The sequence below is a fragment of the Bacillus rossius genome (genome assembly GCF_032445375.1).
Source record: "Bacillus rossius redtenbacheri isolate Brsri chromosome 9 unlocalized genomic scaffold, Brsri_v3 Brsri_v3_scf9_1, whole genome shotgun sequence".
In the NCBI taxonomy this organism is placed as follows: domain Eukaryota; kingdom Metazoa; phylum Arthropoda; class Insecta; order Phasmatodea; family Bacillidae; genus Bacillus; species Bacillus rossius.
The window spans coordinates 18586155-18599142 of NW_026962012.1; the positions used below are offsets into that span (position 1 = coordinate 18586155).

The window sequence follows — 12988 nt, forward strand, 5'->3', positions numbered from 1 at the left end:
ACAAACCCTCGTTATTACAAAGTGCTAAAATTAGGGTCCCTTCAGGTTTGTAATAATGAGGTTTGACTGTAGTGACCTAGTTAAGAGAGCTTATCATGGATACTTTGATGTTAAGCTCGGTGATCAGGGTAAATCCTTGGCACCGAATCATGCTTGTAAAACTTCTACAGAACATTTACGCCAATGGACTAGCGGGGTAAGAAAAAAGTTAGAAATACAGAGTACCGATGGTTTGGAGAACACCCAAAAACCACATCAGTGACTGTTATTTCTGTCTAGTAAATATTACTGGAATCAATGGAAACAACCGTAGCAAGTGGACTTATCCTGATTTAGTCTCTGCAAGACGCCCGGTCTCTCACTCAGAGGAAGTACCGATCCAGCATTTCACCAGCTTCCAGAGTTCTCTGTCCTTATAACAACCCTTCTGGTACTAGTGAAGGTGACAGTGATTATGAGGGGATGTGAACAATTCCTCAACGTTTCAACCAGGATGAGTTAAATTACTTCGTCAGAGATCTTAACCTGCCAAAAGAATCTTCTGAATTACTGGCTTCCAGGTCGAAGGAAAAAAATTTACTGGAACAAGGAACCAAATTTACTTTTTACTGTACAAGAGAAAAGGGTCTGTTACCATTCATCTCTCAAGTAGAAAATCTTGTATTTTGTCACGATATTATAGGATTCCTGGAAAAAAAAAAGTCTTCCTGGATATTTTCCAGATGATTGGTGCCAACTTATTTATAGTTCAAAGCGAAGCTTAAAAAGTTTTCTTCTATTTACACAATGGGAACAAATATGGTTCAATACCAATTGCTCACTCAACGATAATGAAAGAAACATATAGCCTAAGTGCTTTGGTCTTGTAGAAAATAAAGTATCGTGAACATCTATGTTTGATTTTTGTGAACTTAAAAATGGTAAACTTTCTCCTCGGACAGCAAAGTGGCCACACCAAATATCCTTATTTCTTGTGCCTCTGGGATAGCAGAGACAAAACATGCCACTGGGTTAGACAAGAGTGGCCTAAGAGAGAAGTCATGGTCGTTGAAGGAAAAACTTTACTAACGAACCCTTAGTTGAACGAGAGATTTTCCCAGATACCTGTTTGTATGTTTTCATACCTGTGTATCTGTTTGATTACTAGGAGGTTGAAACTTGAATACAACCAACACTTTAATTATTTAATATACACAACATTTTTGAAGTTATACTTCTTAAGGTGTATTGCAAAAACATGGTGAGAGTGAATTTTTAAGATGCCATCCAATGAAATTTTCACAGAATGTAAAAAAGGCTGTATACAAATAAACATTATGTATGTGCTTTCAACAATCATATACTTTATTGGTTGATATTGAATAATGGTTCAATTCTTTTAAAAAAATTTTTTTGACATGATAATGTCTTATAAATCGATGAACGCCGGCTGTACGCACGAAAAAGCGTGACTCATTGTCACGTTCCGCCTGAGCCGAGCATGCAAGAACCGGCCAACCACCGTGCAAGAAAATCTTCTATAACATCAAACAGGTTAATGCGGGCTTTTTAACTATTTGTTCATGATTATATTTAAACAAATTATTTAAATTAAATTTGCAAAAAACTGTAAATAATATTTGAAAATTAAAAAGTATGCGATTTTTCATCAAAGTTTTCTTATGACGTTATCACGTAAAATTATCGTCCGTAAACCGACTTTACAGACAACCCCCTTATTCTTACGATGGACGTGTTGTGACCCTGCTTGCACGGAGGACGGCACACAACTGACCCGGGGCGGAGGGTACCTGCAGCGGGGACCGCACCAGGAACCTGGTGAACTGCTGCAGCGTGCACTTGTCGGGAGGGTCGCCGTGCACCGCCAGCTGGTACTTGCAGTAGAGCCGGTGGGCGTCCTCCAGGGACTGCTGCAGCTCCCGGCCGGGCGGCTGCGACCGCACCAGCCGCACCTGCGCCGCACACACGTACAGGGCTCTGTGCGATCCTCTGTAGTCCTCGTCAGTCCTCGTCAGTCCTCGTCAGTCGCTCGTCCCACCCAGAGTCCAGCAGCAGACCTGCCCAGCTCCCTCCTGCTGTCATTTCCACACAGTTCTCCACTACTTCACTGCTACAACTAACAATCATGCGAATTTCCTCGGTACACACCTTGTGGTCTTGAGTGTCACGTGTTCGTGACACTACGACTGAGACCGGAGCAACATTCAGTGATACACTGGAATTACTCACATTCTTCTGAGAATCAACAACTATTTGTTTTATAAAATTTATAACTAGTCGATGCTCGCCCTCGACTGGTCTAGAACGCTAACACGGTGGCTTGGTTTTTAAGAAAATAATAATTGATTGTTAAAGAATATGAAATGATATAGTTTGGTTTGCACTATAGTTTCTTTTCATGTGTATTATTTCAACATAGGTACCTCTAGTTGATTTACATTGAATATTATTTAATAGCTTTTTTTTTATTCTAAAAGAGAATAATAGTTATAGTTAGGGGCTGGAATTTTTCGCGATCGCGAATTTTGCGAAAATTCGCGCGAATTTCGCATGAAAACGCGAAAAGTAAGTACATTCGCGAAAACCACAACATTTCTATATTACACTGCGAATATATCCCCGAAAAGTACCATTACAGTAGAATCCCGCCGATGCGAGCCTCCTCTGATGCGTCCATTCCGTTTATATGACCGTTTTTTGAGAAAACATGAAAAATTTAAGCAGAGAAAGCCGAAAATTTGAGTAAAATCGGCTGAAAAACAAGTCTGTTACACTTTGTTGGGCTCTATGCGTTCACGTTTATCTTGGCGAGAGCTGTACTGTAAGCAGCCAGGCATACAAAAGACGTCTAAAAATAGATACCACCACTCTAGACTGTCCACGCGGCAGTGTCTAGACGAGCTCGGCGCCTCCACTATCGCACGAAAAGCCGTCTCAGCTGTCATGTTATCTTACCGGCCCGGCGGCTTGACGTCATACGTGATGTGACGTGACGCGACGCTTACCTCTCCCATCCCCTGCTAATTCTTCAAGGCTCATCCCTCCCAGAGCCACAAACCATGTAAAAACAACCCCCCCCCCCTTTTCCATCTAACATTTCAACACATTCCCTCCCTTATTTCAACCTTCTGCGTGAGAAACTGTCTGCGTGTTTTTTTTTCTCTTTTTTTTTACGCTGCGAAGGGACGTGGAAACGATAATTGCTTGAGCTGTCAAAATAAACATCGCTGACGGCAAGGGCGGGAGCGCTCCTGTCGGTCTGTCGCTGTGATTATCTACTCCAAAAACATGTCACAGCATTTCAGGATAGCATTGTTCTTATTTCTTTCGTTTATAGCCGAATGTTTTCTACTTGATCCATACAAGGTTAAAGTATCCTTTAACCCAAGTCTTGTGTTTCAGCATTATTACCTTATTTTTACATAAGCCGTGTTCGTGTATGGTTTTGATGCTCAAAATTGATCTGGGGTATAGTTCACACTAAGTTTCTTCTCATTTGTGCGCTGGGGTTTGTTCAAGTGGCAACCCCGTGTTCCTCCACTCCATTAAATACGAGCATATTAGTATCAGAAACATGGATTTTATTGTACTGACACAGTGATGTGCAAATTTTGCAACTGTAAAGTTTCATGGGATAGAAAAGATTTCATTGACAAACACCTAAAGTCGGCTAAGCATGTGGCATTGGCAGCAGCAGCAAAAAAAAAAAAAAAAAAAAAAAAAAAATAGTAGTTGCAAACATCTATAGCAACGTGTCTGTTTTGTGTAACTGTTTTGGATTTAATTGGCTGTTATTATGCATATTAGCCTATTCCTAGTATACATGGATTGTTTATTAAATATGTAAACTATTATATTCAATAACTGCACAATTTAGTCAACATTTAAAATACCGGTAAAATTTCCATTGCATAACGAAAATACCGACTTTAAACCACCGCTTTTCTAATTTGAAAGTACCGCTTTTTGCATATTGAAAACACCGAAATTTTCCAGGCCCTAGTTATAGTATATGGTGTAAAAACTGCATATAAATGTTTTGGGAAATGAACCTAATAAAATGTTTTTGAGTTTCACACACAATATTTTTATTCAAATTTGCCCAATACTATTTTATATAAATTCTATCCATTCCAGCTTTTGACCCGTTGTAAAATTCAATAATTTCGGGTTTACCTTTTTGCACCAATCTTCGCTTCCTGATGCATTGATGATAGCATAATTACTACCTTTTTTTGGCACATAACTGCACAGTGGATAATACTTCTCGTGTTTTCAATGCACCCATTGCTGGTGGAATGTACGCCTTATTTTTTCATCAAAGTGCCAACCACTGTTAAATCACAGGATAGTAAAGATTTCGCCAATGATAGAGTAGTGAAATAATCATCCACTAATGTTTCTACCGGATCCTTTGTCCAGTGCCACCAAGTCTTTGACAACTCTCTCTCGCTATTATTATTTCATATTCCACGAAGCCAGCTAACTAACCGCTCAGCCATTCGGTGCGCAGTAGGTGGGTACCCTGTAACATTGCAGAATTCCCACCCCCTGCTGTTTTTCACGTGGAAATAGGACTATTTTAGGTTTAACGTTTTTGCGAATATTTTTATAATTATTTTTACTTTCAATATTTTGTTGGTGATTATTATAAATTTATGTTATGTTTTGTAGTGTTTTATTATTTGTTTACTTTCTAATTTAAAATCAACGTTTGTATTATTTACGTTTTTACATATCGTTTAAAGCATGTATGGGTAGTTGGCCGGTAATTTTCGAGAACAGTCTAGAAGGATTGAAGAGAAGGGAGGACATGGGCGCAACAAACCTGTCGCCAGCAGGTTGTTTCTCACACCTCAAGATAGTGCGTCGTTGGAAAATCCCAGCACGCGGACGTGTAGCTGCGCACCAAGAAACAGGAACTTTCGCCGGGCGCAGTCTCGCCAGCCAATCAGGGCGAACCTTGAGGCGGCGTGGTGTGTCTCCCCATGCCAGTATTTTTCAGGAAATAATGTGATTGGTCGCTTGGCCCACTACGTTGCCTGCCTCTGTTGTATCTTGCAAAGGGACGGTAACTGCGTGGTGCGAGTTCAGTAGTAATTCAGTAGTAGTACAGTCTTCAGTATCGCAGTATCAGTAGTCGTCTACAGTCAGGCAGTAGTGGTCGTTGTCGTCCGGTCAGCCAAAGGTGCGGACGCACCGGTGGCAGTTTGTAAGAAGCCATGTACAGTAAACTCCCTATTATCCGCAGGCGGATGATCCGTGGTGCAGATTATCCGCGCATGCTACGAAAAAATACAGCACATATGTAAACCTGTATTTTATTACAAGTGAGCAAATTTGAACTCTACTGACGAGTGTATTGTGTGCAGTATGCAGTAAAACGCCACAGGCCTTCTCGGAACTCACGCAGTAGGCTGGCATGTGTTGCTATTTTTGTCTCTGTTGCGCTTTGTTTCTAGTCCTATGGTTGAGTACTTTTATGTTTACATTACTTAAATGTATTGTATGTTAATAATTCAGTAAAATACTAAAATTTTAGTATTATTTAACATTTTTTACTGTTGATTGTAACTTTTACTGTGCATAAAGTTTTTGATTTTTAAGTTGAAATTAATGTTTCCTTTTTTGTTTCCCATTTTCTGCTCTTTTGCGGATTATCCGCGATTTTCACTATCCGCGGTGGCCCTACCACTTAATTTCGCGGATAATCGGGAGTGTACTGTAACCTGTAACAAGAAATTTTTCGAAAAATACAAACGAAACTTTATTAGTGTTCAAGTGTATTTGTTATTATTCCGGGTTGCCTTGCCGGGTCAATCTGGAATGTAACAACCTGGTCGCTGTACGAATGGTAAAAGTTTGGTTACTGACTGGACAGTTAATGCTAAATAGAGAGAGAGAGAGAGAAAATGGCTAAAAAAAAAAATACATATTTTGAGTTTTTAGCTAGCCAGTAGCAAAGAATGAGTTTCACAACCTGCAAAATCATGGAAGCACTCTATTTGCCCGACCAACAGAAGCTGGTACCATAACTATACACCAAAGGATGAAATTCGGAGAGGAACCATTGAAAATTTGGAGCAGTTTGATACTACAGTAGTGCTGGAGTCTGGAACTGCGAGAGAGAGAGAGAGTGAGAGGGGGGGGGGGGGGGAGTACAGTTGAAACAGGGCAGATTGGGTGGTGCGGTCGAAACCTCTGCACACACAATAAAAGAAATATTTAGAAACTAAACAGGACTGGACAAATAAAATGTGCAGGAAACTTCAACACGGAGGAAGAATTTATGTCGACTTGCATCCCATAACCAATGATGTGGATTGGTTATGCGTCAGAGCATGTTGACCCAGTTGACAACAAAGATACCTAATTCCAATTTTGAAAGAAGAATATTCAAATGCAAAAAATGGTCAATTCACTAGCACTATTACTCGATAAAAATACTTTCACTGGGAAAATATTTCGACACTATTCACACACAAACTGAGCACTATTAATTTTTAATGTAACTGTTGAGATTGTCGACAGAACAAAGTGAAAATGGCTGCCCGGACGATAAGTGTGTGGAATCGGCGGAACGGTAATACCTGGCCAGGGCAGACGGAGTACCGACACAGGGGCTGCACCCTCGAGAATGAAGGTGGAAAAGAGGAAAGGCGGAGGAGCAGTGGTGCAGGGAGCGGAGCGAGCGTCACCTGGAGGGAGTGGACGGGGCTCGGCACGCCGGCCTCGCCCAGGATCTGCTCCAAGGACTTGCCCTCGTGGTTGCCCGGTCTCTTGCGGGCCAGGATGCGCCGGTCAGCCTCCTCCTCGCTGAGGCCTCGGGCCACCAGCCTCAGCCTCTTGCGCTGCAGCCTCAGCAGCTTGGCCTTCCTGCGCGGTGGTCGCGCTGCTGGCCGCCCGCCACTGCTGCCACCTGCTGCATCTCGACATCCAGTGCTCACAAGCTCCACAACACAGTTATAACAACATGAAACGGGTGTCTATTCCGAGTTGCAGTCAACAGGTTAGCAACTGGATCGGGAATCAAATGCTACAAGTTTCCTTGATACCTGAAAGGAACTCGCTAGAAAGAATCATAAAAATGTGCAATTCATAGTTATTAATCATGCTTTGGCATTCAGTGTTATAACACCAGATAAACTGTCAATGTGGCAGTGGTTGATAATAATTTTGCGTTATAAGAGTATACTGTACGGTAATATACACTTTATTAATCCTCTGGGAGAGATAACTATAGGCTACAGTGCGTTATAAGAATGATGATGTTTTCAATAGGTGTTGAAGAATTGGCACGACTGATATCAAATAACATCTCTAGTTTTTCACTGTATTGCTTTTGCTTCACTTGGTCACCAGCATCCCTTTTAGTTTTTAATCAAATCTGTATGTTAAAAATCTTGATTTAATGTTGTTTTGGTCATGACGGAAGTCATGACTACTGCCATGATGACGCTATTTGATTGAACACTGTTGTGCACTTATTTTTGACAATGTGACAAGTTTTCTATTACATACCAATCCGATGGAAGTCTGCACCAGTTTTTGTGTTTAACCAAATCTTGTTTTTACACATGGGGCCATGACAATGTTTGAAACACTTTTAAATGCATGAGCATTTCCACAGATTTAGACAAAAAGTAAAACCAAGTTTTTAAGAATCTCCTCTCATTGGGAAGGAAGATCTCCTTTTCTCATTAAAAGAGGGTCTTCCTCACATAGGTCGCAGGTTGTTTGAATGTAAGAGTACATAAGCTGAGTGAGAAGAGAAATCTCAAAAACCCTATTTCTATTATTTAGATTTTAATTTTTTGCAAAATGTAATTCTTATGTAAAAAAAATATTTTTTCTAGAGAGCTTTATTTGCATTATATAACCTATATTAACTAGTTTTGAAGGCCATTCACAATAACAACTCTGGCATGGAAATAACATCAGTGTGAGACCCCTAAATATTATGGGGGAAAAAAAGGAGGTTGACTGTAAAGTCGGTTTACGGACGATCATTTACATGATAACGTCATAAGAAAACATTGATGAAAAATTGCTTACTTTTTAATTTTCAAATATTATTTACAGTTTTTGCAAATTTAATTTAAATAATTTGTTTAAATATAATCACGAACAATTATTGGTTAAAAAGCCCGCCTTAACCTGTATGATATTATAGGATATTTTATCGCAAGGTGGTTGGCCGGTTCTTGCACGCTCGGCTCAGGCGGAACGTCACAATGAGTCACGCTTTTCTGTGCGTGCATCCGGCGTTCATCGATTTATAAGACGTTATCACGCCAACAAACTGAAATGTTGCAAGAATCTGTATTCTGGTGAATGGAAGCTGTGCCTTGCAGCTCACCTGTGGACGCTGCAGTGCTGGCGTCCCCCGCGGACTGCGACGCTGCCCCAGCACTGTTCGACACCGCTGGTCCTGGGGATCAAACACCTGTCATCAGCTACACGCGACATGCCAGTAACTACTTACACTGTCACACCTTCACACCTTTAGCGTTGCCATTACCACTCACTTTATCCATTCTGCAGGTCAGACCAAACACAACTACCGACCTGACTTTGAATTTAACTCTTGGTGGGTTCATGGGACCTTAATTTAGTACCTAACGACAATACTAGTCTAAACATATAACATGCACACTTGAACTTTTGTTTGAAAACAGGTAACCCATTTGTTGAACGAAGGCAAAGCATAAATGAATACGCAAACATGGCCACCAGTTAGGTGTCAGATGATCTAATTGACACGTATATGCTGTAGTGGATAACAACTGAAGCATATAATAGCAGATGACGAGAGAATCCAACATGGCGGCATCCAATATTGCTGCCGTGATGTCACACAGTCTTGGTGGTGGTAGTCTGCTGGTAAATATTGTGGAGGTAGAATGTGGCACCACTGGGAATCGAACCCTGTATGTCAAACATGTATGTCTTAGGTCCATCGGTTCATCTAGGCTGCATGCATGATACAGTGCAACCACCCCAGCAGCAGTGAAGGGCTGGGAGAGAGACAGAAGACTCTAGACAAGGACACCAGGCCAGACACATTTCGGAGAGTGCGGCTGTGTTGAAAAATTTCTATTTAGGTTGTTTAGAAAAAGAAAAAAATAACTTTTATTTTTTAGTGCAAGACAAATTACAGACATACCACATATGTTTAATAAACTTAAGTTTAAAAACATGGATTACAAATGTCACCATTAAAAGTGCCTTCTGTAGTCTTTAAATTTAAATTAAGACCACAGGGGGTTAACAGCACTACCTTATGACAAAACCTAAACACTATTTCTCAAAATTCTGAGAGCGAAACTGTTGTACTCATTCCATGGTGTGAATATGAAAAAGGTAGAATTTCACGGGTACTTTTCCCTGCTGATAGTTTTCCATGCTGGCAGTTTTCCCCCTGTTTCGAAGAGGTCAGGGGGAAATGCATGGAAGCAATACACCGCATAACGCATAACACCGAAATGCAAGGAAAATCACAAAGTGCAGTGAAATTCACCTCAATTAACTTATTTTGTCTATTAAAATATAGAATTCACAGTAGCGGCTGTGACTTCGTTATCAACAGACGGGTCTGTGCGCGTTCCATCGTAACTCGTGGTTCTGAAGCAATTATTGTGTTCTTTTCAGTTCTTTTATTTTTAATTAGTGGACTTCTTCCAACATTAATTCATCATTAGCTGGTAAACCTGAATTCTGGGTTTTTTGATGCCCGGTGATGACGTATTAACTATAGATTTATTTCAGGTCAGATCTACTAATATGTTCAGAAAATTTCCTAAAAAGTGGGACATAAGGAAACTGACAGAACTGATAGTGATAGAGCAAAGGTATCAGTGATGGAGTCAAGTAAATTGGAAGAAATAGTAAATTTTATGAAAACAATATGCTTGAACGTAGATGATTTGAAAAACATAAGTCAAGTTCTCTAGAACTTTCTCTTAGATTATAGGACAGACACTCTTGCTATTAAGCAAGAATTGAACCTATTCAAACAAGAATTATGTGTGAAAAATTATGATGATAAATCTGACGGTCAAATATTTAAGCAAACGGCTGGTAACAAGAAAGTTGAAGATGCTGCATTATCAGGCAACATCAGCTTAACTGGTGACCTACTTACGACCCAGGAGCAATCGCGAGTCTTCAGAAAAAGTAAAAATAAACAGTGTGTCGACGAACAAGGTTTCACTACGGCACAATGCACGCACAAACTGGCATCAACGAGGAATCTAAATCAATCCCTAGTGAACGGTGGAAAATCCCCCTGTAAGTGTGCATCAGAATTATTTCTACTCAAAAACAGTACTCAAATAAAAATTAAGAAAAAAAAAGCCCTCTCTGTTACTGGTTTTCAACCATACATCCAAAAACAGAAAATTGCTGATTACATTACGAACATAATCAATCTATGACAAGTGAAAGTAGCTAAATTTCATACTACATATATTAATGTTGAAATAAGATTTCCACAGACTTAATAACACAGTTTTTTGGCCTAATGGGTGCCACTCTCTGCCAAAAACTACAGGGAAAAACACCCTACGGGCTATTGTTTCCTAAAAAAAAGGTGGCATGCTAGTTTCCCTGTTGCTCCTCTAGATGTGGGGTTTCCTTGCATGTCAGGCAGTCACACTGAGTAGGCCCTAGTTCTCGGCAGCAAAGCAATGTGGGCGAGCGTCGGTCCCGAACTGCGAACTTTGGTTGCCATTCTGCAGCTTCTTCAGAGCCCTCATGATGTTTCCCACGCTGGCGGTGGCTTCAGTGTTTCCCTCATCGTACGGTTCTGATCCAGTACTGCTTGTCTTGGTGTTGGTGTTGGTGTTCCTGGATGCAATGCACACCAATTATATCTCTAGGGCATGAACCAGAGCAATGCAACTCTTCTTGCGGCAGACCAGATAGGTTTTGCTGGATCTCTGCATCCCCGAGTCCACCGGTACATAAGCTAGATGTTCGCTGCTGTTCTCTGCAGGAGGCTAGGCTCTGGACAGGCAACGTGCAGCCTCAGGCTCCTGAAGAGTTTCTGAGGATCACTATTGGCGTTGTTGTCACTTTGCTACATCGTTTCAGTTTTTCTAAGATGATAACAATTCACACTCTACCTTTTATGTCTGGAAGCATTTTTTTAATTTCACGGATGAAAGTATACCGTGCATCGTAATATCTACGACAGTTGTTTTGGACACCGTGTTCTGTTTCTCTCTTCTGCGTGATGGTGCGTTTGTGCGTGTAACGGAACACGCCCAGTAATATGTGTGCGAAGTGATATCTGTGACAGTGTTTTTACAGTCTGTGTTGTTATACCGTGCAATCACGACTTCTATGATGGATTCATGGAGTGTTTACAGTTTGTTGTTAATTTTAAAGTAATTGTTACGTACAAAAAATTTGGCTTGCATCTTTGTGGAGATCGTAATTGAAAGAAATGGAAAGAAAATGCAAGGCATCTCCAGATTGATGGTAGGAAGTGTTTCCACCCCAGGAAACCACATTTTTGGTAGCCACAGATTTCCTACCCAGGTTGATTATAATAACTCCACTATTCTTGTGGGAAAGGTGGGAGAAATGGGGGAGGGGTATATTTCCTGCTCTAAGTGATGGTGGCAGTTTTAGCAAGACAGAGGCCCTTTATTACCTATGTATGTAGATATACATGTGCTTTCATTAAATATTAAAATTAGTGTGTCTGAAAATATTATGTTGTAAGTAGGATGTAATTGTAAATAGCTAATTAATTTTTATTTAATTTCACATTGCGCAATTTCACACAGCCCGTCGTCTCAAATGCAAGGCTTCTCAATTAGAGAAATTTGTTTTTTACTAAAGAATTTGAAGACATCACACGGGTCTCTAAGTACGACATGATGCTGGTGAATGATAGAGGGGGTGTGGCCGAGAGGTGATGGTGACGTACAGATGGAGTGGTTGGCCGGAAGGATAGACATTGCTGAAGGCAGAGCCTGCAGAGACCAGGAAACACAGTGAGGCCGGAAACTACAATGCCTTCAGTGGTACGGTGCTCGACCTACACCCCTTCTCCTGCCTAGAAGGAGTTGCAACATTGGGGCAGACAGTTCACGCTGGTGCACAACAGACACAAATACAGGGAGCCAATGAGCTGGTCATGTCCTCACCCACTGTCCTCTGAATGGACTCATCCACCGACATGACTTCAGTGGCACCCGAGCGCTGCTCAGCCTGCGCCGTGGCTGCACGCTCTGCCACATCCGTGTCGTAGCTCACCTCTGCAACAACCAGGCAGTCAGTTGTTCATTTGCTCTGGGCACACGCCGGCCACTGATCAGCGATGTCCCGGAGCAGGTGCCGAGTCCCTTCGCGCCACGCTGGGCTAGCGCAACGAGCTACTAGTCCACTGTGGTGTTCCATGCGAGAAAATCTTCTGTTATATCAAACAGGTTAAGGCGGGCTTTTTAACTAATTGTTCGTGATTACATTTAAACAAATTATTTGAATTAAATTTAATTTGCAAAAACTGTAAATAATATTTAAAAATTCAAAAGTATGCAATTTTTCATCAATGGTATCTTATTACATTATCACGTAAAATTATTGTCCGTAAACCGACTTTACAGGGAACCCCCCCCCCCTTTTTTTTTGGGCACTATGCCTTAAAGTGGTCCTACATTTATAGTAACAACCTTAATTCCCTTTACTGTAACTCTTACACATCTGCTCAGTTCCTCTTATCTTGTCAGATTTATCTACTTTATTTACTTTTCCCCCACTCTCAAACACTCGCAGTGAGCAGCAAACATTTCCCACTTCCACCGCCCAACCTAACGCAGCACCTAACCTGAGTGCTTATTCACAAAGGAACACGCTCTTCTTATTCAGAGAGACATATTTTCAAGAATTCAATCTATTACCTCTTGCTCACTCAAACTTAAGTCAAACAAATTTTGTGTATCGAACATATGGTGCACAAATTCCACAATAGATCATT

General features: G+C 40.9%; 1 protein-coding gene across 4 annotated transcripts in view; it reads right to left on the reverse strand.

Moving 5' to 3' along the window:
- LOC134542733 (arginyl-tRNA--protein transferase 1) overlaps window positions 1-12988 on the reverse strand; it is a 49377-nt gene that overhangs the window by 20877 nt on the left and 15512 nt on the right. For 2 of the 4 annotated variants that reach the window (XM_063387229.1, XM_063387227.1), the window contains exons 4-7: window positions 12159-12269; window positions 8360-8431; window positions 6699-6922; window positions 1791-1952 (exon numbers count right to left, since the gene is read on the reverse strand). In XM_063387229.1, the coding sequence (XP_063243299.1) occupies window positions 1791-1952; window positions 6699-6922; window positions 8360-8431; window positions 12159-12269 (569 nt within the window). The remainder of the gene's footprint in view (window positions 1-1790; window positions 1953-6698; window positions 6923-8359; window positions 8432-12158; window positions 12270-12988) is intronic. The other 2 variants (XM_063387230.1, XM_063387228.1) reach the window with 1 other exon arrangement.